At 34.4% G+C, this 25,510-nt stretch overlaps 2 protein-coding genes across 4 annotated transcripts; one reads left to right on the forward strand and one right to left on the reverse strand.

Moving 5' to 3' along the window:
• The first annotated feature begins 8,067 nt into the window (after window positions 1-8,067).
• Window positions 8,068-11,902, forward strand: LOC106431123 (phytosulfokine receptor 2). 3 transcript variants are annotated; one of them, XM_048742800.1, is made up of 3 exons: window positions 8,074-8,207; window positions 8,295-8,415; window positions 8,599-11,902. In XM_048742800.1, exon 3 carries the CDS (start codon window positions 8,780-8,782, stop codon window positions 11,780-11,782), a length of 3,003 nt encoding a protein of 1,000 aa, XP_048598757.1. In that variant the 5' UTR covers window positions 8,074-8,207; window positions 8,295-8,415; window positions 8,599-8,779; the 3' UTR covers window positions 11,783-11,902. The 3 variants fall into 3 exon arrangements, with proteins under 3 accessions (XP_022546871.2, XP_048598757.1, XP_048598759.1); XM_048742802.1 differs by having other exon boundaries at window positions 8,075-8,207; window positions 8,295-8,407; XM_022691150.2 differs by lacking the exon at window positions 8,295-8,415 and having other exon boundaries at window positions 8,068-8,207.
• LOC106431088 lies at window positions 11,876-24,146 on the reverse strand. The gene is given in 9 exon segments (XM_048742145.1): window positions 11,876-12,054; window positions 12,057-12,214; window positions 12,216-12,381; window positions 12,384-12,459; window positions 12,538-12,594; window positions 12,671-12,712; window positions 12,817-12,916; window positions 20,041-22,873; window positions 22,946-24,146. Coding segments are annotated over 9 exon segments (4,758 nt in total). The 3' UTR covers window positions 11,876-11,929.
• Window positions 24,147-25,510: the final 1,364 nt, after the last annotated feature.

Here is a 25,510-nt window from a genome sequence, read left to right on the forward strand (position 1 = left end):
TTTTTATTATTTAAAGTTTAAGGTTTAGGTTTAAAGTCAAAATTTAATCATTTTTTAAATTTAATCTTTAATTTTTAAATTCCATTTAAAATTTTTATTTAAACGTGTAACTATATTATTTAAATTAAGAAATTTTTAAAACAAATTGAAAAGAACCAAAATTACAATTTATATTGTTTTTTCATGACGATTGATTGATTTTAATCAAAGGGTTCAAATTATTTTTTTTGTCTATCCTCCCCATTTTTTCTCATTGGTTAATCTTTCTTTTCAAGGATCACAATTTATGGTCATTGATTAAATGAAATCTAAAAGTCATAAATCATTCTCTCATTTTCTTACAATTGACGGGACTTAGCCTCTCTCTCTCTCTCTCTCTCTCTCTCTCTCTCTCTCTCTCTCTCTCTCTCTCTCTCTCTCTCTCTCTCTCTCTCTCTCTCTCTTCTGCAAAACGACGAATCCGATGAGAGAGGGAGCATCAGGATGTCGGATCACCATACATGACACTGGAGGAGAGAAAGCTTCTTCTCTAACCGACCATGGTCGAAGACGACAACCACTGCAATAGATCTGTCTCAAATTTTTGAGTTTTTAGATCTATGTTGTTTATGCGACTGATTTGTCTCTTGATTCCTAATCTATGGACTCGTCTTTTTAGTTTTTCTTTTGGTTTCTAAATTCAATTTAGGTTTGGATGATGAATCTTGAGCCTGCTAGAAGCTTTTTTGGTCGACTTGGTTATAACAAAGTCGTATTGTAACCATAACTCAACATTTGATTATAACAAAGCCGTATTGTAACCATAAATCAGCCATAACGTTTGCATAACTCAACCATAATTTGATTATAACTCATCTGTAACGTATGCATAACTCAGCCATAAAGTATGCATAACTCAACCATAATGTATATGAATGGTATAAGTCAGCCGGCAAGTATAATGTTTTTCGCGAGTTTTCGTATTTTGGGCGGGAACAAAATCATTCCTTCAACTCTGAACACAATATTAAAACTTTAATCTTTTTAAAAATTTGAACCTCAAACCGTAAACTATAGAACTACAAAGTTATAAAAATTATAAAGTTTATCTTTTGAACATTAAATCAAATATTTTTTATTATTTTAAAATTTAATATTTAGGTTTAGAGTTTAGAGTTAAACTCAGCCGTAAGTTTGCATAACTCAGTCGTAAAGTATGCTTAACTCAGCCGTAACGTATCTGAATGGTATAAGTCAGCCGTCAAGTGTAATCTGTTTCGCGACGTTTCGTATTTTGCGTGGAAACAAAATCATTCGTTACACAATATTAAAACTTTAATCTTTTCTTAAATTTGAACGCCATACCCTAAACTATAGAACTAAAAAGTTATTAAAAATTATAAAGTTTATCTGTTGAACATTAAATCTAATATTTTTATTGTTTTAAAGTTTAAGATTTAGGTTTATAGTTTAGAGTTAAACTCAGCCTTAAGATATGCATAACTCAGATGTACTATATATGAATGATATAAGCCAGCCATCGAATGTAATTTGCTTCGCGACGTTTCGTATTTTGGCGGGAACAAGATCATTCCTTCAACTCTGAACACAATATTAAAACTTTAATATTTTCTTAAATTTGAACCTCAAACCCTAAACTATAGAACTATAAATTTATAAAAATTATAAAGTTTATCTTTGAACATTAGATCGAATATTTATTATTATTTTAAAGTTTAAAGTTTAGGTTTAGATTTTAGGTTTATAGTTTAGAGTTAAGCTCATCCATAACGTATGCATAACTCAGCCGTAACATATGTGTTGGAGACTCAATGTATGAACTAAAGTATCATATTCTGAAGACGTACCATCTGAGTCATCAAACATATAACATCAACTTTTAAATTCATCATCTTCCTCGTCTTCTCTCATTTTTTTACTTTTTTTTGTTCAACTTTCTCATTTTCTTACAATTTCTGGGACTTAGTCTCTTCATCTCTCTCTTTGAGTCTTTTTTCTTCTATAAGACGACGAATCCAATGAGGGAGAGAGCAGCAGGATGTATGGCCTAAGCAGCCTCGCTAAAGAGACTTCCACTAAAAGAGTAGATTTAAAAAGAGTTTTTATTTATTAATTGAGTTGATATGTATATATATATTGATATTGTTAAGATTAAAAACATATTATATGACAATGAATAGTTGTATTCATTTTAGTTGGATTATTACTCTCTCCGTTTCAGTTTAATTATCGTTGTAGAGTATAAATTTTGTTTCAAAATAAATGTCATTTTATAATTTTAATGCGAAATTTATTAATAATATTTTCTCATTTATTTTTATATTGCTTGAAATATGGTTAGATTATGTGTATAGATAATTGTGTTTTTATTTTAGAAATATACAAAATTAAATGTTTTTTAATCTATATGTATTAACCTAAAACGACAAGTAAAATTAAACAAAAGTAGTATAATTTAATAATATTAGATAACAGGTGATTAAAAAACTCTATTTTAATAGAGTAGATACCTTTGATATATACTCAACATCCCCTATATATTATTTGAGAAGCATTGTAACATTTTTTTGTACTCACGTGTCATCACTAGAATGATTCTTAGAATTCTTAGAGAAATAAATTGGTCCATTTAAATATATAATAAGCTTTTTATTAAACCACAATAAATACATTATTAATATGATTCATTATTTCCTTAAATAAGATTACGGAATTGCCTAATGTGGCTAAAGTATATATGACAATTAATAATTTTGATTAATAAAGATTTGATAAAAATAAGTGTGTATTATAATTATATTTGTTTAATTTTAAGCTATTAAAATAAATTAAACAATAATAGTAACCATATAATAAAAATTAAAAAAAATATTTATATATTATATTTTGAATTTTAAAAAAACAAGTATAAATTACTAAAATTGTTAAAACTTTCACATTCAAATTTTGTGATCTATGATTTAAAACTTTTGTTATGACATGATACAAATAATTGAAAAATAATATAAGTTGAAAGTTTCATTTAATAAGTATCAAAATAAAAGATATATAAATATATGTATCATTTTAAATTACACTATATGCCATATAAAAATACATAAATATCGTAATTTTGAAATTTACTTTGAACATTTTTTGATAAAAAATTTGAAAAATATTGGCAACTTAATTTTTGAAAATATTATAAATTACTTAAACCATTATTCCCATAGTGAAAATTTTGTTATCACTAATTTAGACTTTTTGCAATAACAAATACAAATGATAAAAAAATATGAGCAAAAAACATCATCTAATAAATATTAATATTAACATATACCATATATATGTTACTATCATTTAAATTTAATTATATATCATATCAAATAGAAAAAATATTTTTTCGATTTATTAAATTTATTTATATGTTCGCACCAATTTAATTATATAAGTAGTAGATAATGACTTTTTAATTATTCAATATATATTTATTATTTTATAATATACTATAAACATATAATATATACAATAATTTATATATATATATATATAATGTTCATCCTGTGCAAGGCGCGGGTCTTAATCTAGTTGCATCTTATACATCCATTTAGGTTTTCCGGCTCATTGATTCCTAATGGTGTTGCATAACAATATGGGCTAGGCTTAGAGTTTGGGCAATGATTTATGGTATCATATAGTAAGCCATAACAGACCATCCAATTTGTCACTCGGATTTCCTTAGGATTCATTTATGATTGAACGAATTAGAATTGAGATATAGAGTTGCAAGTTATTTTTTTAGGAACACTTGTAAAAACATCTAAACATATAGTGTAGAGTAGAAGTATATATAGGTTTGTGAAGTAGAACGTGTCATTTCAGTCTTAGGTTATCGAAAAACAAAATAAAAACAAAAACAAAAACCAAAATAAAAACAAAAACACAAACACAAAAATAGGTTCTCTGTATATGAGATTAGTTAATAAATTTGATGTGAGATTTATTGTAGAAACATCTAAACATATTACGGATGGAGTTTAGTTTATTTTGTTCAACTTTTTGCATGTTTATTGTTTTTTGTCATCAACATAAACATACTCAACTAATGCTCTCTAAATCAAGCCGGTAACTTTGCGTCCATATAAACGAAAATAAATGATAAATGTTCTTTGGGCTGTCTTCTGCAAACACTTTGCAGTACTACAACCAAACCCGATTATATTAGCGAGCTATGTAGTGTAGGTGCTGGTTGAAAAGTTAAGTGCCCCGTTTACACCAAAAAAAAAGAAAGTTTAAGTGCCCCGAATAGTATGAAGAGTATGACAAAGGAGAGTGATTAAAACAAATTAAATAGCCACTAACGAAAAAATAGTGATTGAAGTGCGATGGGTTCGAGGTTTGATTCGTAGAGAAGACTTGAAAAACAAACAAAGTGAGAGTAAAACGGGTGTACAATTCGAGGACGTGACGTGATTTGCGAAGTGTGAGCAGTTGACTATACAATACATTTTTTTTTTTTGTCATCTGGTAGATTAATGATAGATTTTCAACAGTTCTTACAACATAACCAGCAAAGGTATAATCTCTTTCTGGAGCCACAAGCCGGCGTGTACAAGTTACCACCCGGAACCAAACGCTTACACTAAAACATATTCTACAAACTCAAGAGACAAAAGAAGGAAAAAGAGGCTAAACGCCTGCTGGAGCACAAGCATAACTTCAAACAAGATGAAGTTTGTCGAAACCGGAAGCAGGATTGAGAAGGAAAGCGACAGGTCTTAATTATTAGAGATGACTATACAATACATTATCAAAAGATAATTCACATAATATTGTATATTTGTAGCAGAAAGTCGAACAGTCTCAGTAGACTCACAAAATACTATTTTACCATTCAAATGATCAAATAGTAATTTCATATTTTCTACAAAATTATTGGGTAACAGTAAACAGAGCCGTCTCAAATTAATTTTAGATACTGTTCAAAAAAATTATAAATTGTACATTTTATCAAGTAATTTTAAAATTTAATAATTTTGTCTAATTTTTTTAACTAAAAATTCTGAATTTAGAATTATATCTAAAAGTTTAAAAAAATTTACCATAATTTATCTATATATATCTTTTTAAAAATTAATTTTTTTTATATTTCGGATCCTGTTCAACCGTTCTACTTGCGCGTACGCATGCCGTTAGACGGCCTTGACAGTAAAGTACTTCAAAATGCAAGTACAATCAAGAGTCTCGCTACTCTCCTCGTAGTATAAACATATAAGCACTTATCATCAATGCAAAAATGAATAAGTCACGTGGGACCTGTGCGTCTGGCCTTTTCCCTAGAATCTCAATGGTTCCACCTCTTTCACGGCATCGGACACGTGACGTCCGGCCTAAAAGTTTCAAACCAAACCCACACGACTCTAAGGAACGGCACCTTCCTCGCGCCACGTGCATCTTAAACAGCCACGATGCATCACAGCGGTCACGAGAGGTCCGATTACAATAATATCAAATTGTAATCTGAGGTTTAATTAGAAACCGTTGTCACATTTCATATTTATCGAAGAAACTTTAAAATGTTACATAAATTTTATGAATAAAAATTAATTACATTTCTGCTTATTTCAACGATAGTCATTTTATATATTGATTTTTGTTTTACTGTATCAATTTCGGAAGTACAATGTGAATATTAGCTACATGATTATTATATAATCGAATTAATATCCAATATTTACCAACTTATTCAACAATAGTCGTTTTATTTTGAATTTTGTTTTACTATATCAATTTCGGAAAATATGAATACTAGCTATATCAATTTCAGCCATGCTACTCTTATATTAATGCATATCATAATTAATTAATATCAATCAAAAAATTAATTTAGATTAAAAACAATTAAATCATGTATAATCTCTGTCTTTTATCATTTCCTTTTCAAAGCATACCACTATATTTATTATCATAAAAGCTATTTACAAAAATATTCTAAAAAACATACACGCTATATATAAATTTTTATATAATAATTTTTGAGAATATTATTCTTTTGCAATGTAGAGTTTTTTTATAAACAATAAACTAATCTATATTTTATTAAAAATGATGATGAAAAATTTATTAAGTTTATTAAGTTTAAAATGTTTAAAAATAAAAGTTTAGTATGTAAATTTGATATTATAAATATGTCAGAAATATCAAATTATGTACACAAATATCTTAACAAACAATTTATTAATGTGTATAAAATCTTTTAACTTAACATATTAAAAATTGGGAATTTGTGAGAACAAAATTATATTCCTTAAAAAAATAGTCAAATATATATTTTTATATCATTAAAAATTATATTTAATTTTAAAATATTAAAAATCATTTAAAAATAATAGAGGTTAGACCTAAAGAGACAAATTATACTATTTTAATTCATATATTTATATTTATAGTTATATTTATATTAACTTTAGATAAATTTAAAAAAATTAATAATATTGTAAATTATATATGTTAGTATATGCTATATACATGTTATATATAGATCGTTGGATTTATTTATTCGACCATGGATTTAGATCAAATATAAAATTTAAAACTCAAATATTATAATATAATTTAAAATTATTTATTTTTAATAAAAATTATAAATTTATACTTATAAATTCATACATATTTTATTAAAATAATTAAAATATCTAGTAATCGAATTACTTCGGAATACTATTAACTTTTTGTTCATTATTTACCTTCAAGCGACAAACTACAGAAGAAAACGAAAGCCTGTAAGATATTTTTTGACCTAACCACAAGCTTTTGTTGACTTTGTTCCAACTAAGTAGGGGTTATTGGTTCTATGATTTTAATGGATTTGAGAATTCTTCTAGGATTTAAGAAATCCGTTGATTCTTAAATCAAACATATAGATTTCAAAATCAAACATACGGAATTCAAAATCAAAATAAATGGATTATTAAAATCAATCAAATGGATTTGCAATAAATTCAGCTTTATAATAAAACCAATTATATAAAAAGTAAAACACATTCATATTTCATACGTTTATAAAAGCTCTCCACATATCTGTTGTTATTGTGGCTCTCACTTGATTGGCATGTTCTCTTTGCTGATCCTGAGTTACAAGAATTTCTTCATCATTGTTATTAACTTCTTCGACATCTTCTACATCCTTAGAGTCTTTTTCTTCAAGAAAATTATCTGTTCTACAAAACTTTCGAAGAAAATTATTTACACAGACTTTACATTCAATTAAAAAGTAAAAAAAAATGTTTGTGCTTAGTGCATCGTGCTTAGTGCATCGTAATATTAGTTACATGTGCTTAGTGCATCTAATATGTTTGTATGCAAGACACATGTGCTTGTCATGTTTCAATAGAAGTTGGTGTTATAATAGAATATTGCATGATGGAAGTACCATGACTTATTTGAAATTTTTGTTGTATACGTGAGATATTGAACATTTTTTGTTAGAGAAAAATTTATAAGACAAATCCATTCAAAATAACAAGCTATAACACAATATTTGTTTCTTTGTATTTTACTCTCTAAAACACTTATAAATCTATTCAAATCCAAATTCAAATCAAATGCTTAATCAAATCCTTACTATTGAATAACACCTAATTTTGAAATCTATTTTAAAATCATAGAACCAATAACAATGAATTTGAATACAGATTTTAAAATCATAGAACCAATAACACTAGATTTTGTTTGGATTTTCAAATCCATTAAAATCATAGAACCAATAACACCCCCTAAAAATGTAGTTTGTTTCCCACTAATATGTACAAAAACATATAGAATTCCAACAAACGACAACGGCTTTGTCTCCATATGCTTATGATATTTTTTTCAAAATATATATTTTATTGAATGAAACTTCTTATACTCATGTAATATTTTCTCTGAACCATTAATCCCCGTTATAATGGTTGAAATTTATGAAAAATAACTATTGTAAAACTGTGACATGCAACAAATAGTTGTGCAGGATTCTGTCCACAGAAATTAAATAGAATTTGTAAACAAACAAAATAAAATAAAAGTTAAAGAGGTGCGCTGCGCACAGAAGACTTTTGAGAAGAGACGAGACCTCTCTCTCACTGTTGTTGAGAAAACGAAAGAGCTTTCTTTTTATTCAAAAATCTTCTTCGTATTGTCTTCTCTACTGTTATCTTCAAAATGAAAATAAAACATTGACAAATTTGGTAAAACCCCAACTACTCTCTGCTTTAGCTTTATAGCTTTTGAGATTGGTTCTGCCTCACTCACCTAGAAAAAGCCCGCACTTGCAGATTACACCATTATAAAATGACCCTCCAAAAGAAAACACTTTCGTGGATCATTCAATGGCGGCTGTGAACTTGAAAGCTCCTAGTTTTATCTAAGAAAGCTTTGCAATTTAGGGGTTTAACTGTTATTACTCTACTCTCTGTCTGTTTTTGTTTTGAATTTGTTTTTTTTTCTTTCTGTTGCTTAAGTTACAAGTCTTGAATAGAGTTCGAAGTGTTTTTCTGGGAATATGAGCATTTTAGTTTATACTTTAATTACAAGCAAAGCTTATCTAATTAAAGTCTCTTTCTTGGGATTCGATTTCAGGAAGAAACGTGTTGCTAATCTCAATTTGATTGTTGCTTCAGTCACAAGTTGTGAAAGCTTGCTTCTTTTGGGACATGACCATGTGGCAGTGAGTTTTCAACTCCACTTATGAAAGTTGTACTCTTTTGCTGTGATATTATTGCACTTGGCTAGAGAAGACTCTTCTTGTCTTTGTTTTGCTATGATGATCATTCTCCTGCTGGTGCTCTTCTTTGTTGGTTCATCTCTGAGCCAACCTACGCTGCCTTGTCATCCCAGCGACTTATCTGCGCTCCGGGAGTTCGCAGGAGCGTTGAAGAACAGGTCTGTCACTGAATCTTGGTTCAAAGATTCGAGTTGCTGTCAATGGGACGGTGTGTTTTGTCAAGGGAGTGATGTTCCTGGTCGAGTTACAAACCTGGTTCTGTCTGGAAAAGGTTTGGAAGGTGTGATGTCCGGTTCTTTAGGCGAGTTGAGTGAGCTGAGATCACTTGATCTCTCTCACAACCACCTCAAAGGCGAATTGCCAGCAGAGATTTCAAAGTTGCAGCACCTTGAAGTTCTTGACTTGAGCCATAATCTGTTATCAGGGCCAGTCTCTGAAGCACTTTCCGGTTTAAAGCTAGTTAAGTCACTGAACATCTCCAGCAATTCGCTAACCGGGAATCTAACCTTTGTTGGAGTGTTTCCCGGTCTTGTGATGCTTAACGTAAGCAACAATCTGTTCCAAGGTGAGATTTATCCTGAGCTATGCAGCTTGTCTAGTGAGATTCAGGTTCTTGATTTGTCGATGAATCGTTTGGTGGGGAGTGTTGATGGATTGTACAGCTGCAGCAAATCTGTTGAGCTGTCAGTCTCCGGAAACTACTTATCAGGAGAGTTAAGGGAGAGGTTGAGTAATCTCACTGCTCTCAAGTCTTTCTTGATATCCGAGAACCGGTTCTCTGGTTTAATCCCAGATGTGTTTAGTAATCTCACTCAGCTTGAGCACCTCGACGTAAGCTCCAACAAGTTCTCTGGAGAGTTTCCATCAAGCTTATCTCAATGCTCCAAACTCAAGGTGCTTGATCTTCGGAACAACTCTTTATCCGGTTCTATCGGTCTTAACTTCACTGGTTTGTCTGATCTTTGCGTTCTTGATCTCGCTAGTAATCACTTCTCTGGACATCTTCCTGATTCTCTCGGCCGTTGCCCCAAGATCAAGATCCTGAGTTTGGCGAAAAACGAGTTCACAGGCAAGATCCCCGACACGTTCAAGAACCTGAAGTCTCTCCTCTTCCTGTCCTTATCTAACAACACCTTTGTGGATCTGTCAGAGGCCATGAACGTGCTGCAACATTGCAGAAACCTCTCGACGCTGATCCTCTCAAAGAACTTCATGCACGAGGAAGTACCGAGAGACGTCACAGGTTTGAACAACCTCGCGATTCTAGCTCTCGGAAACTGCGGTCTTAGAGGTCAGATTCCGAGGTGGCTGCTGAGTTGCAAGAAGCTTCAGGTTCTTGATCTCTCTTGGAACCGCTTCCACGGAACCATCCCTCTTTGGATCGGTCAGATGGAGAGTCTCTTCTACATAGACTTCTCTAACAACACTTTAACCGGAGAGATCCCTCTAGCCTTAACCGAGCTTAAGAGCTTGGTTCATTTAAACTGTACCGGCTCTCTTATAAGTATCCCTTTGTACGTTAAGCGGAACAAGAGCTCGAGAGGTCTTCCCTATAACCAAGTCTCAAGATTCCCTCCCTCTATCTACTTAAACAACAACCGTCTCAACGGTTCGATCTTGCCTGAGATGGGACGATTGAAAGAGCTTCACATGCTGGACTTGAGCAGGAACAACTTCACCGGGACCATACCTGACACCATCTCTGGTCTTGACAACCTGGAGCTTCTTGATTTGTCTTACAATCACCTCCGCGGTTCGATTCCTCCCTCTTTCCAGAGCCTCACTTTCTTGTCGAGGTTCAGCGTTGCGTACAACCGTCTCTCCGGGGCCATACCTCCGGGTGGTCAGTTCTACAGCTTCCCTCACTCGAGCTTCGAAGGAAACTTGGGACTATGTCGAGCCATTGACTCTCCTTGCGATGTCACGATGAGTAATAACATCTTGACGCAGAAAGGCTCTTCTCGTAGTCATCATCACAACGGTGGAAGCAGCGTTGTTGTACTTGCAATAAGTCTCGCTGTGGGGATCACTCTGCTTCTCTCTGTTATCCTACTAAGACTCTCGAGAAAAGAGGGTGATGATCGAGTCAACGACGCTGATGAGGAAGTTCCTAAAGCTCCCTTATCATCAAAGATTGTCCTCTTCCACAGCTGCGGATGCAAAGATCTGACTGTAGCGGATCTGCTGAAGTCTACAAACGGTTTCAGTCAAGCCAACATCATAGGATGCGGCGGGTTTGGTCTAGTCTACAAAGCCAATCTACCTGACGGCTCAAAAGCAGCGGTCAAGAAGCTTTCCGGCGACTGCGGGCAGATGGAACGTGAGTTCCAAGCCGAAGTTGAAGCATTGTCGCGTGCCGAACACGAGAATCTCGTCTCTCTTCAAGGCTACTGCAAGCACGGGGACGATAGGCTGCTCATCTACTCGTTTATGGAGAACGGAAGCTTGGATTATTGGCTGCACGAGCGTGTCGATGGGAGTACGACTCTCAGATGGGACGTGAGGTTGAAGATAGCTCGAGGAGCGGCGCGTGGGCTTGCTTACTTGCATAAAGACTGTGAACCTAACGTCATCCACAGGGACGTGAAGTCGTCTAACATTTTATTAGACGAGAAGTTCGAAGCTCATCTTGCGGATTTTGGGTTAGCGAGGCTGCTTAGGCCGTACGATACTCACGTGACGACTGATTTGGTGGGGACGTTGGGGTATATTCCTCCGGAGTATAGCCAGGCTTTGATAGCCACGTGTAGAGGAGATGTTTACAGTTTCGGTGTGGTGCTTTTGGAGCTTGTTACGGGTTGTAGACCGGTGGAGGTTTGTAAAGGGAAAGGTTGCAGAGACTTGGTGTCTCGGGTGTTTCGGATGAAGGATGAGAAGCGTGAAGCTGAGCTTATTGATGCAACGATGCGTGAGGATGTGGAGGAGAAGGAGGTTTTGGAGATGTTGGAGATTGCGTGCAAATGCATTGATCATGACCCTAGAAGGAGGCCGTTCATTGAAGACGTCGTTGCTTGGCTTGAAGATTTTCCAAATCAATAAAGTGTCTTCAAAATGTTTAAAAGAGTTTTGACACAACAGAAAAAAAAAACGAGGAGGAGGAGATGTAAGAAAGAAACAACAGTCTTAAACAGATTAAGCTTTAAAACTAGCATTTAATTATCTTCTGAAACCTGAATACTGAACTTGTCAAATCATCTCAAGAACGTCAGGGCACATTCCTGCATTGCTTCCGGAGTTGTTCCTGAACTCTAGTGGTTGCTGATGGAGCGAGGTTGTCGTTGATGCCGAAGAGTCCTTTCTTGCTGGTAATGATGACTTTCAAGGCTCAACAACTCGTTCTGGTTTTCGATATTCATTTGGTTCTGCTCCTGGTGCCTACTAGCTTCCTCTGCACGGCCAGTCAATGCATTGAACAAAGATAAACCATTGGGCCATTTGATGTCGTCTTCTTGTTCTTCCACTGGAGGAAGCATTGCTTTCTTGAAGGAAATCATATCTTGTTGATGCAGGTAGTTGGTTTTGGAAGCTAGAGGAAGGCAACAACGGAGAATGTGATCCCCAGTTAAAACCTTGGGATTGAAGCTGCTGGTTTGGAACTGAGGAAGAAGATGGAGTAGCAGCGGTTCCGTTGAAGAGAAGAGGTATAAACCTGATTGATAACCGATTGATTCAACCATTTGCCTCATCCTCAGCGCAAAATGAAGATCTTCTTGAATCTGGATACAATAAAAACAATGAGTTGTCACACCATATAGCCAAATAGAATAAGCTAATATGAAAGAAAAAAAACTCACAATCTTGCAAGAACCTAGCTGTAACAGACCATGTCCTGCTTGAATCACAGCAATTGTCTGGTCAAATTTTTAAACAGTGTTAAGGTAAGTAAGATCAAGAAACAGTGTTAAAAATGGAAGTTTGAATGTTGACCTGGATGCCTGATTCAAATTGGTCGGGCCATTCTGGAGGAATCTGCATTAAATTTATGAACAACCAAAAGCTAAAGTGTAAGGTAACCATCAAGATGTGACAAAGAAATGGTTTAAAGATCTGATGGAAGTCTTGGGAAAACGTACAGCATCAAAAGAACTCTGCCAGTAATTAGCAAGATTGGGTTCAGATTCAGATGGTTCTTTGAATACCCATTTGTGACATTTATCAGAAGCAACTTTACGTCTTTACCCATCAATGTGCAGATGTCATACAAAAGATATTCACAAGATGATAATTAATTAATCAAAAGCTTTGTTAAATATGAGGCGATTAGGGTGTGTGTGTCTTTGTATAAATCTAATTATCTTCTTCCATAATTACTTATATAAACCACCTACCCATTACCCACCTTAGGGGTGTCAAAATGGGTCAACCCAACCCATAACCCAAATGGATTGATTGTTAATGGGTCATGGATCAATCCAACTCATTTATTAAATGGGTTGTGTTGACCCATGACCCATTAAATTAAATGAGTTAGATGGGCTACTGGCGGAAAAATGAGTTTTTGCAGTTTTGGCGGGAAAATGCGTTTTTGCGGTTTTGGTGGAAAAACACGTTTTGCGGTTTTGCCGGGAAAATACGTTTTTCAGTTTTGACAGGAAAATGCGTTTTGCGGTTTTGGCGGGAAAATGCATTTTTGGCGGTAAAATGCGTTTTTGCAGTTTTGGCGGAAAAACGCGTTTGCGGTTTTGGCGTAAAAACACGTTTTTCGGTTTTGGGGGGAGGAAATGTGTTTTTGGCAGAAAAATGTGTATTTGCGGTTTGGGCGGGAAAACGCGTTTTCAGTTTTGGCGGGAAAACGCATTTTTGCAGTTTTGGCGGAAAAACTCTTTTTTTTTTGCAGTTTTGGCGGAAAAACTCGTTTTGCGGTTTTGGCCGAAAAATGCGTTTTTGGCGGAAAAATGTGTGTTTGCAGTTTTGGCGAAAAAACACGTTTTTCGGTTTTATCGGGAAAATGCGTTTTTGCGGAATTTGCGGGAAAACGGGTTTTTCAGTTTTGGCGGGAAAACACGTTTTGCGGTTTTAGCGGGAAAACACGTTTTTATTTTATTTAGACTTTTATAAAGGAAATTAATTATTCTATAATTAGTTTTCTTTTAGGTTTTTATACAACTATTTTATTTTTAATTGAAAAAAATTATGTTCAGTTATTTATATACTATTTCTTATACATACAAACATATTCATCATATTCACACATACTCATGTATGACAACAACATCAAAATTAAAAGTTATGTTAGCAACATAAAATGTAATAACGATAATAAAAAATTGAATTGTATCAAAATACTATTGTAATACTTTTATGTAAATACTATTATGTTTTGTAAAAATAATATGTGCAAGCTTAAATCTAAATATAGAGGTGAAATATTTGTAGCTATTGTTGGTCATAATTTCTTAACATACAATTATCTATTTAAAAGGAAAGTTAGTTACTTATAAGAAAATAATAAGAGTATTTTTACAATTTTCTTTTAATTAGCCATTTAAAAAGGTAATATTATTTGTTTAAAGTTTAGTTTTTTTCAAAGAAAATAATAAGAATACTCTTACAATTCTCATGATTGTTACTAAATTCGTTTTTTTCAATATCACTAATATTTTTACAATTTTTCTTGTTAATGTTACTATTATGTTTATCAAGGAAAATACTATTATTACTTATAAGAAAATAATAAGAATACTTTTACAATTCTCATTATTGTTACTAAATTGTTTTTTTCAATATCACTAATAATTTTACAATTTTTTTGTTAGTTATCTATTAAAAATGAAATTTTCTAGAAACAGCTACTATTAAATAAATTTTGAAATTAATTCATACTATTAAATAATTTTAAAGATTCGTTTTTATTATCTGATCATATATATATTTAATCATGAAAGATTTTAACACATGTCAATATATTAATAGGAAACAAACATTATAATAAAAAAAGACTACTATAATTAATTTTTAAGAAAAACATTATAATAAAAAAGACTATTAAATAACTTTTGAAATTAATTCTTACTATTAAATAATTTTAAAGATTCGTTTTTATTATCTGATCATATATATATTTAATCATGAGAGATTTTAACACATGTCAATATATTAAAAAGAAACAAACATTATAATAAAAAAAGAATACTATAATTAATTTTTAAGAAAAAACTTTTTTTATTATTTTAGTATATATATTTTTGATTATGTGATAGTTTAACACATATCATATTTTAAAATATATAATTGACATGCGTCACAGTCATGTTAATTAGCAACTTTGTGTTGTCCTTCTCCTTCTACTTGGTAACTTATCTCACATATCTTATTATTATATAATAAGATAATAATAATAATAAGACTATTAATATTTATAATTAATTTTTAAGAAAAATCATTTTTATTATTTTAGTATATATATTTTTGTTTATGAGATAGTTTAAGATATATCACATTTTTAAATATATAACTTACATGTGTTATAATCATGTTAATTAGCAATTTTGAAGAACCAAGCTTGATATAATCTTTTATAATTATATTTTTATTAAAATTTTAAAAAAGGAAAATTATATTAAATAAATTGTTTTTAAATAATTATTAGAAGGAAAATTATTATCAAATAATATTTTGCAATAATATTTTGATTAAGATTTTTAAAAAGTAAATATATAATTGCCATGTGTCACAATCATGTTAATTAACAACTTTGAGGAACCAAACTTTATATAATAAGATTTGGTCCACCTTAAATTATTAAGGTTTTAGTTTTTAACACGTTTTTCAATTTTTATAATATTTATTTTATGACAACCTAAAGTTTCCGAAAACTTTTTATATCAGATATTTTCATTTTTTCAATATTTTTTATGGGCTCGAGATGGTATACCCCTCATAAGAAGTTTGGCCATAAGCTCAACTCACCACCGAGACTTCTTCTGCTGGAACTATACTAAAAATGGCCAGTACACAATTAAATCGGAATATTGGATAGCTCGTAACCTAATGAGGAACGATGATGAAATGGAGATATAACCAAACTCTAAGCCTTTGTGTGGAAAGTAAAAGCATCTCAGAAGATATATGCCATCTTATGTGGCAACTAATAGCAAGACAAGTTGATGTTACAAGAAATTTAATATGCCGGAACATTAGATGTGACAACTATTGTCCAAGATGTGGGCATCCAGAAGAAACGGCTACTTATGCCATATTTGATGCCCTCCAACATTGCAAGTATGGTCCCTAGCATCAACACCATCTGCTCCTAACATATTTTCTTTGCCTAATATTTATGCCAGCATGGATTATTTATTTTGGAGGAAGAATGACATTGCTGAGCCAGAACTTGACAGAGACCCTTATCCATAGATAATCTGGTATATCTGGAAAGCTCAAAACGATAAACTCTACAGAGGAATTGATAGAGATCCTTTGGAATTAGTCAGATATGCTGAAAGCGAATGCCAGGCTTAGTTTAATGCGAATAAGATGGTACTGGATACTCCACAAGAGCTTCACAACGAGGAACCTCAAGCCATATGCTTGGATAACATATGTATGGTGGATGGATGATGGACTTCCATGGAACAGTTTAACAGTTGCGGATGGGTTTGGAAGGATAGTCTGGGACAAATACAACTTATGGAAACGCAAAATTTAATTAGCCGAGAGTCTACTCTACATTCAGAAGTGAAGGCATTGCGATGGGCACTCGAGAGTATGCTTCTACATTCTTCGTGTCGGAGCTTTGGCACATATTATAAGGATTTAATAGCAATGATAGAAGAACCTCAAGCTTGGCCAAGTTTTACAATCAAATTGGAGGCGATAAAGACGCTCCAGCTATGCTTTCCGTAATTCAAGTTATCTCACATCCCAAGAGCACAAAATGGAATATCAGATTCGTTAGCTAAGATTGCTAGATCCTTTCATAGGAAGCTTTGTTACATTGGTTATTGGTTGTTCTATTCCTGTCTGGTTATCCAGACCACCTAAAGTTCTTTGAGTAATAGAATAGTTGTTCGATGTAAAAAAAAACTATTTTTTCAACAATTTTAAATATAAAAGCAACAAATCTGCTAGTTTCTTTTTCTAAAAAATATTTAACAGTCATACGTTTAGCTCCTCTCAAACCTATAATTTCTCATGTTTTTTCTTTGATTCTAAATGACATAACCCTTTCCTCATTCCTTAGATGATCATGAATGTTTCCTATCAGTCGTTACACATTGCATTGATTTATATGTATGCAAGCACGTACATATATACAAATTTGCTGTTAGAAAGAAAATGGAAGTTGGAGGATGAGATAGGCAAAAATGAGGGAAGAGTCATTGTCATGTGCGTCATTGCTTCGGCTGTAAGGTCCACAAGGTCCGTAGGAGAGTCCTCACTGCCCCTACAACAGATAATCAAAGTTAGCTTGACAGGCCTAATTAATACATACATTTGATTCTGATGTTATTAAGAGTAGAGCGTGCATACAAACCTATATCTTCTGTGCGAACCAGAACTTACAAAAGTACATACAAAGACCACTTCCAAGTTCCACCTTCTGATTTCTTCTTCAGACCAAAAGATAAAAAGGTGAAAAACTACACTTTACCTACTTTCCTTTTAATTTTGTAACAATATTTTCCTCCTTGTTGCAGTTTCTTCTTTTGGTAATCTAATTTTATACTTCTAAATGTAGACTACTAATTTGAAGACCGATTTTTAAAAACTCTATGCATCTTTGCTGTTATGTTACTGTTTTGACTATACGTCAAAGTTTACACTATGCATCTTTGCTATTATGTGTAAGAACAAATATGAGTAATGAGATAAGGGGTGGATGGGCTTTACATGTATGCAAGTGGGCGAAACGTTAGAGAAGACAAAAACTTACAGTGGGTCCACGGTCATCGAAAGTTTTTGTTTGAAGATTAATAGAAGCACTATTAATAAAGAGTATTTGCACTATGTAATAACGAATAAGATATATATTGCTGACCATGTAATGTAATTATGTATTTAATAAAACGGTATAAGAAACACAATACGTGAATCACAGTCTGAATTATCCAAATACTTAAAATAGTTAAAAGTAATTTTTTTTAATTATTCAAAATAGTCAAAACACCGAAACACCTTAAATACATATTTGTTCTATGTCCAAATATCTAAACCATACCAATTTTTATGTTAACTAGGGTCGGTGTCCGCGCTTCGCGCGGATTACATGGTTAATATAGATGATGTGAATTAAAATTGTGTGTTTTAAAGTTTTTTAAAGGATAAGTTTAATTTTTTTTTTATACAGGGGAGAAGTTTGAAGCGGTGATCATTTTAAAAAAACAACTGTAAGGCTGTGTAATAAATAGTTTTGAGGAATTCGATATTTGAATGAGAAATTAATCTATGTGTCTGACAATTTAATTGATGTAGGAAGTGGTAATGTAAATGGTTTAAAAGTTGACCGGTGTTGTTTGCTATGAGGCTTAGGATAGCAGTTTATTCCTCTTTTGGAAGCGCTGAATGATTTCAATTTCGTTGTTAAAGTAGAAGCGGGTTCCAGGTGTTGCTGTGAGTGATAGTTTTCCTGAAAAAGGTGAAATATTTGTTAGCATTTAGTTTATTGTAAAGTTTATGTTTAGTTTATTACCTTCATGTATCCGTGGAATGATACTTGTGATGATTGCGACATGGTTTTTCCTTGTTGATATGCCATGTAACTCCCTGAAATTAGACGCCTCCTTGTCCCATAAAGTTAGACGTACCAATTTTGATCTGCAAATAATTAATGTATTAGATTTTGTTTAGTTGTAAACCAATTATTACTTAATTAAATGTTTGTACCGGTCTAAACGCAATCCAATGATGATTTTTGAATTTGTGTAGTGGTTATATAAATCACTACCTTGGATGAGGCAAATGCGGCCGACAACATCTGTAGGAATAATTTGGTTGTTTTTAAAAAAAGTAGGATTTATTTTTATGTGAGAGAGTTTTTGGTTTTTTTTTACCTGGTAGGAAGTTGGTTTCACTTGCTGAGCTGAGCAACTGGGTGTAGCGTTGGGGGTGGAATATGTATGAAGGGATCGGTGGAATGTTTTCTTGAATCAGTGTAATAGTTGTTGTTTCTTTGATATTGATTATGTATGGTTGGTTGGTAAGCCTGTAACGTTGGTTATTGGGGAGGAGATTAAAATATCTAATGTGATAAATTTTCCCTTCTTCGAAGCGTTGGTACATTGTGTCAGACGTAGATATAGGCACCCTCCCCTCCATTTTTTGTTCCTGTTTAGTGGTTAGAAGCAATCATTTGAAATATAGTTGGAATAATTAAAAATATGAATTTTAGGCATACCTGGATGTCAAGACAGATGAAAGTTGTTCCTAGGAAAGCATCTTTATTTTTATGATTTATGATGGGCCAGACCCTAAGGATCCTAACGATTATTGGATGAGGTCCGAGGGTGTTGCCCCAGTTGATTTGATCTTCTGCTGCATGTGCTACATCGGTTAGAATGATAATTTTTTTATTATTGCACAATTTTTTTTTTAATTTTTTTTGAAGTGAACATAGTTAGGGTGTTTTTTTTTTTAAGTATTGTCAGGGTTTTTTAAAATTTTAAGTAGGATGGGCCATAATTATAGGTGGTAGTAGTAAATTTGCTGGGTGGGTTTGATATGAGAATTTAGTTTTTTTTAGTAATTTACAGGGGCTGTGTGTGAAATGAGGAGATTTTATTATCTTGGACGTAGTATTTTAAGATTAAAGGGAATTTAGGGGGTTCGCACATTATTATAGAAAACATTTGAAATTAAAAATTGTCTGAAATAATAGAAAATGCAAAAGATAATAGTTTGACAGTTGAAATATGTAATTGTCCGAAGGAAATAGTAAGTGGTAGGTAGCGAAAATAAAATAAAATAAGATAAGCCGTAGACGATGGCTTGTAGGGTTATTGTGAATGGTCTTGTAGAGCGGCCACTTTCTTTTGCGGGCGGACCTATAGATAAAAACAATTTTGTTAGCACAGGTTCATTAATGGGTTTGAAGAGTTTCGGACCGGAAGACTTACTGGTAGCTTGCAGCTTATGGTATAGAAAGTTGTTGAAGATTCCGGGAAGCCTGCTCTGGGTGATCATCGGATATTGATTCTGGAGTAGATAGAGAAATGAGCTGAGTATTTATGGTTGATGTTGTGAACTGGGTTGCAAATAATATTTGATTACCTGGTAAACCGTTGTATATTTCTTTGTAGACAATGTTTTTGACCCTTCCTATCTTTTGATCCTTTCCTTGTATAATTTTGAGGCCTGACTTGGTAGTAACTCGGGAAAGACCAACATAGAGCTGCCCATGGGTGAAAACGGGTTTGGGCAAATACAGCACGACACCTTTCAAACTCTGACCCTGACTTTTGTTAATTGTCATTGCGTAACATAGCCTGATCGGAAATTGCCGCCTTTCTAGAGTGAACGGATGTTTAGTTACTGATTCCGATAGTATGATTCTTGGAAGGTCCACTTTATGTCCAATATGGGAGCCTGTAACTATTTCACCTCTAATAACACGCTCACCTAGGTAAGTGACAATCAGACGTGTTCCGTTGCATAACCCCTTCTTCTGATTTAAATTCCTTAGGAGCATGAAAGGGGCACCCACTTTCAATGTAAGCTTATGTGCAGGCAGGCCTGGAAAGCTCAGTGAGTTTAAATACTCTACCGGGTACAATGTCTCGTTGTTCGCAGAGTCGGTGTCTATTACACCGAAGCTATCGGAACTGAGATATTCCTTTGAAACACCGTCAGCTTCAGATATCATGTATTCATTGATCTCATCCACCGTTTCGTTCCTTGGTGTGAGGATAGCCCTTTCTGTATAGTCTTGCTTGGTTCCTTTCCACTGGTCAGTTCGCCCGTAAGTAGCTTCTAGAATTTGTTTGTGAGGATCTGAGCTGACCTCCTCGACCAATGTTCGGTCAATAGAAATGAGCTGATCTTCTTCATCTTCATCAAATTCATTGACCTCAGTAGGTAGGGGGTTCCCATCGCCAACTCTTAGGACGTAGTTGGAGAATTCTTTCTCATCTTCGCTGAGGCGCATATTCTTCTGGAGGGTGAATTTATGGCATGATCCCCATAGATATGAATGACTTATGGAGGCAGAGACAATTTCAGCTCTGGTGCCTTGTGGGATGACTGGTAAGATCTGTCTGAAATCACCTCCTAGGAGAACAGTTTTTCCGCCGAATGGGAGAGTTTTGGCTTTGGGATCATGTAAAGAAAGAATGTCTCTTAAGGACCTATCGAGGGCTTCGAAAGCATGCCTGTGTGTCATAGGTGCCTCATCCCATATGATTAGAGCTGCCTTTTCTATTAACTCTGCGAGCATAGTTCCAGGTGTAATGTGGCAGGTGGATGTGGCCTTTAGATCGATTGGGATATTGAAACGGGAGTGGGCAGTCCTGCCGCCTGGTAGTAGTAGGGCTGCTATTCCAGATGAAGCAACGGGAAGGACTATCTTTTTCTCTGACCGTAGTCTCGAAATGATTGTCTGGTATAAAAATGTTTTGCCTGTGCCTCCAGCCCCGTAGACAAAAAATAGCTTCCCGTAGTCTTCTTGAGTCGACTCGATAATAGCCTGATAGACGTCCAATTGTTCACGGTTGAGCAACGTGTACTGGGTGTCATGTCTACTCTTCTCCTCGGCGACATTATACTGTAGCTCTTGCTGCCACAAAGTATTACCTAGCTCTTTAAGTAGGAGAGGATCAGGAGTAGGCATTCCTGGAAAATCAGTAAGGGTGTGTTCTTGGTTCCGCAAAGCCTTCTCGAGTTCAAGTAATGTATACTGCTCGAGCTTAGCATCATCTATTTCTAGCTGTGGGTGTTTGAATTCCTTACGTTTCTTGTAGAGGATGTCCTCACTCAGGGTTTTCCAGCACTTATCCCACAATTCCTTAGGGTTAGCAACATGACAGTAGATAAGTAACGTGACAAACATTTCTCTTAGCTGAGAAGGTGTACCCCATGTGTTGAGTTCGGCCATACTTTCGTGCCATTCAGCATCGTTAGCGAGAAGACCTCGTGCGCAGCAGGTGCTTTTGAAATCGGGATATGTGACACCGTTGAAGGTTCTAAGCTCAGTGTAACTTCTCGGGCCCTTCACTTTGTTTATCAGTATCCTCAAATAGTATCGATCCCCTGAAGCGGGATGTACAGTAACAACCCGACCAATTGAAGTTCCTCTCTTTCGCTCTGACCAGACTTTTGAGCTATTGTTCCATGTGAAGAACTCAGGAATCTGGACATACGTTAAGGTGCGGGCGAACGCAGATGTTCTGCATAGAACCATCCACTCGGTGAACATAGTCTTTTCGATGCCTGGCTTCTGTATAACTCTGCCTAGGTTATCCGTATCTTTGATAGTGATATTATGTTCACCTTCCAGATGGACAACCAACTTCATGACGGATGGTTGGCGTTTATGTATAGAATAAGCGAAAGTCCTCCACATGGATTCGCAAGCGGATAAGTATCGACAGTCCTGATACTCTTTTATCTCATTCCTTGCTTTCTTGACCTTTTCCTTGCCTTTCTCGGATGTCTGGGGGTCGCTTCCATTCTCGGATGGCGGTGGGTCGGGGCCTTTCTCAACCAGAACTGTCGCCCTGTCGACTCCTTTTGTGATGTATTTGAAAAGGTATTTGATAGCGGATGTCCGATTGCACCATTCAACGTTTATATGAGCTGCATACTTCTTCAGGATTTCTATGTTATAAGGGATGACAGAAGCATTGTCTAGAAGAATTCCGTCCTTTAAAACATTCGCATTTTCGTTCTTCCGGCGACGATATATTATGTACCCAGACTTATCAATTGATGTAGACTCGGTAAATGGGCGGGGAAATTTCTTCGCACATACATGATTCTCCATACATGGTGATCGAGGTCTATCGAGTCCACATGGCCCATGGATCATGTGCTTTGCAACCAATTCATAGGCTTCGGGGTCTTTCTGCTTGTCCGGAAGCTCGGCCGAAATAATCTTGTCGATTTCTTCAGGGCTGGGTGTCCTAGAGTGGTCTCCAAACCACAACAAAATATGTGCGTGGGGAAGACCTCTTTTTTGGAACTCAATCCTATGAAGAGCTGGTATAAAAAAGAGTTTAATTACTTATATGAAGATTAATGTGAATTTAATTTTCCAATTAAAGAGAATACCTGCTGTGTATGGGGCGAAGAATGTACCCTTCTTAAAATCATCTAGCAGCTGGTCTAGTTTCATTTTGAAAACTCGACACTCAATATCTGGTCTGTCATTCGGGCTATCACCACCGTAAGCTGCTAGATGGTCTTTGATCTCTTTCCAATTTGGGTTTGCCGTCATTGTGATGAATAAATCTGGATTCCCAAACTGTCTGCATATCGCCATTGCATCATGATATTTCTCAATCAGATAACGGGGCCCACCAGTAAAACTCGGTGGTAGGATAAACCTCTTACCAACCGTCCTTGCATCGGTGTCACCTTTTCCGACTGCATCACAAACATTACTGTATAATTCAGCCCTTAGAACGTCTTGATTGAGCCTATGCCATCGAAGACGATCTTCCTCGATTGAAGAATATACATCGACAACATATTGGTGGAGGAGGCGCCCAGACTTAATGAGTGTCATTCCTTCTTTTAACCGAGTTTGTATTTGGGAGGCATAAAATTGCCGTATACTGACAAATTTTCTTGTCCTCGAGCTTCCTTCCTCTAAATGCAACGGAATTTCGGTATTGAAACCATACTCACCATAAGGAAACAGAAGTGGGTATTGGAGGCTCATGTAGAGTGGATGATCATCTCGTATCTCTGTCAAATTAGTTGACTGAAACTTGACGACTATATCTCTCTCACATATAGTGTCTGACATTTCGCCGACAATTAGTCCAACAACCTCAGATGATTGGGGTAAGTCATATTGTTTGCCTTTCCCTTTATCAGATATGAGACTGATTGTAAAATCTTCTTCAGAGTTTGCCTCGTACCGATCTCGAACCCTCCTAAAAACTTTTGCCAGGCAGTTGTTGGTATCCACCATTTCAATTAGGACTTTTAATGTTGCTTCGGTTGCTTTTCCTTCAGAGGTTGTTTGGCCCAAAGCTTCCAGCCGATTCTTTACTTCGTTTGCCGTATCAAAAATATAGAGCTGCAGGTACTTGGGTGGTAAACCTGGCTTAGGAATGAGTGATCCGATACGGTGGTAGGTTTGCCCTTGAATACGGAATGTAAATGGCCCCCTCCCGAAAACAACACTGTAATCTATATTCGCCCCAATAGATGTAAAAGCTAGGAGGGCATTGTAGACTCGGATGGTCTCGCGAAATTGTTTACATTGCAGTAGCTTTTCTAACACGGGTGGAGGTTGTCTCATAGGCGGAAGTTTAATCTCTCCTTGGTTGCAACAAATGGTGAAGCGTAACTCCTTCGTTCTAGGGTCTCTTCCGGTGCTCTCGGATTGCCAGACCAAAGCACCACACGATGGACATTCTAAAATTGGATTGTTTGTTGCTTCAGAGGAGGATGACGCATCTGAAGGGGCTGTAAAATTTAAATAGTCGAGACACGACTATTAGATGATTTAATAGTTATTGGGAATAAGTGGCAACTCCCTTATCCGGTAAGTGGTTAGTTGACCCAAGAAATTTTTTTTTTTAATTTGTGTTCAACAGATTTCTCTAAACGACTACTTAATAAAAAAAATTTGTACCTATCTTCATATTTAAATCACAGGAAAAATGTTTCATTAGAAAATAGGCATATAAATATATTTATGGGGTTACCTAATTTGAAACTTATTGGTAAGTATCAAGAGGTCGGTATTGGGGATTGAAGTTTAAAATTATGTAAATTAATTGATAAATATCAAGAGGTGGGAAATCAATTTTGAAAATAACTTGTTAAACTATTGTTAAGTTGATTCTATGGGATTAGAAATTAGTATGTAGTATTTCTGTGCATTTATAGCATGGCGACATTCAGAGATCAAATAGATAGTTTTTTTGTTTGTTTGTTATAACTTAGGAACTTCTAGCTCGAAGGCGTATCTATTTGATATCTTAAACAAATTTGATTCAGGATTTCGTTTATATTTTTACCTATGGGTCTATGATAATGTTTAGACTCAAACTATACGGGCCCATAAATAGAAGATGATTGATCTGTATATAAAAACGAAAGCTATGCTGCAGCCAAAAGGTTGAAGTCTATATATAAAAGAGTGAACAAATCAGTTTTATGAAATTTGAGATATAATCGTATATTATGTATTCGGTAATATGGGTTTTACATTATGAAGTTTGGAAAATTCCTAATTTTGGGAGGGAAAATATTTAAAATTTAGATTTGAGAACATGTTATCTTAAAATAATGGTTTAAGATAATTTTCTTGACTTTTTGTAATAAATATTCAGGGTATTAGACAAAGTATGTAAGAGTCATGAGAGACATAGGAGACTCCATGACTCTTGATGACATTTTGGTGATTTTCCTTGTGGGGTTTATTTTTGTAACCAAAAGTCGAAAATATTCTATATATGAGAATTGCACACGTTAATTTTCTTTAATTCTACTGGCGGTTTAATAGGTAAACATAAAATGTATCTAAAGTAGGAAAATATGTACCTTTTCCTTTAGCTCTGCCGATTCGTTGATTTCGTGCGGGCGTAGCTGCGCTGGGTCCTATTAAAAAAATTTGTTGTTGGTTACTCCACATAAATTATTTATTTTATTGTGAAG

Source organism: Brassica napus, chromosome A10 (genome assembly GCF_020379485.1).
Source record: "Brassica napus cultivar Da-Ae chromosome A10, Da-Ae, whole genome shotgun sequence".
NCBI lineage: Eukaryota > Viridiplantae > Streptophyta > Magnoliopsida > Brassicales > Brassicaceae > Brassica > Brassica napus.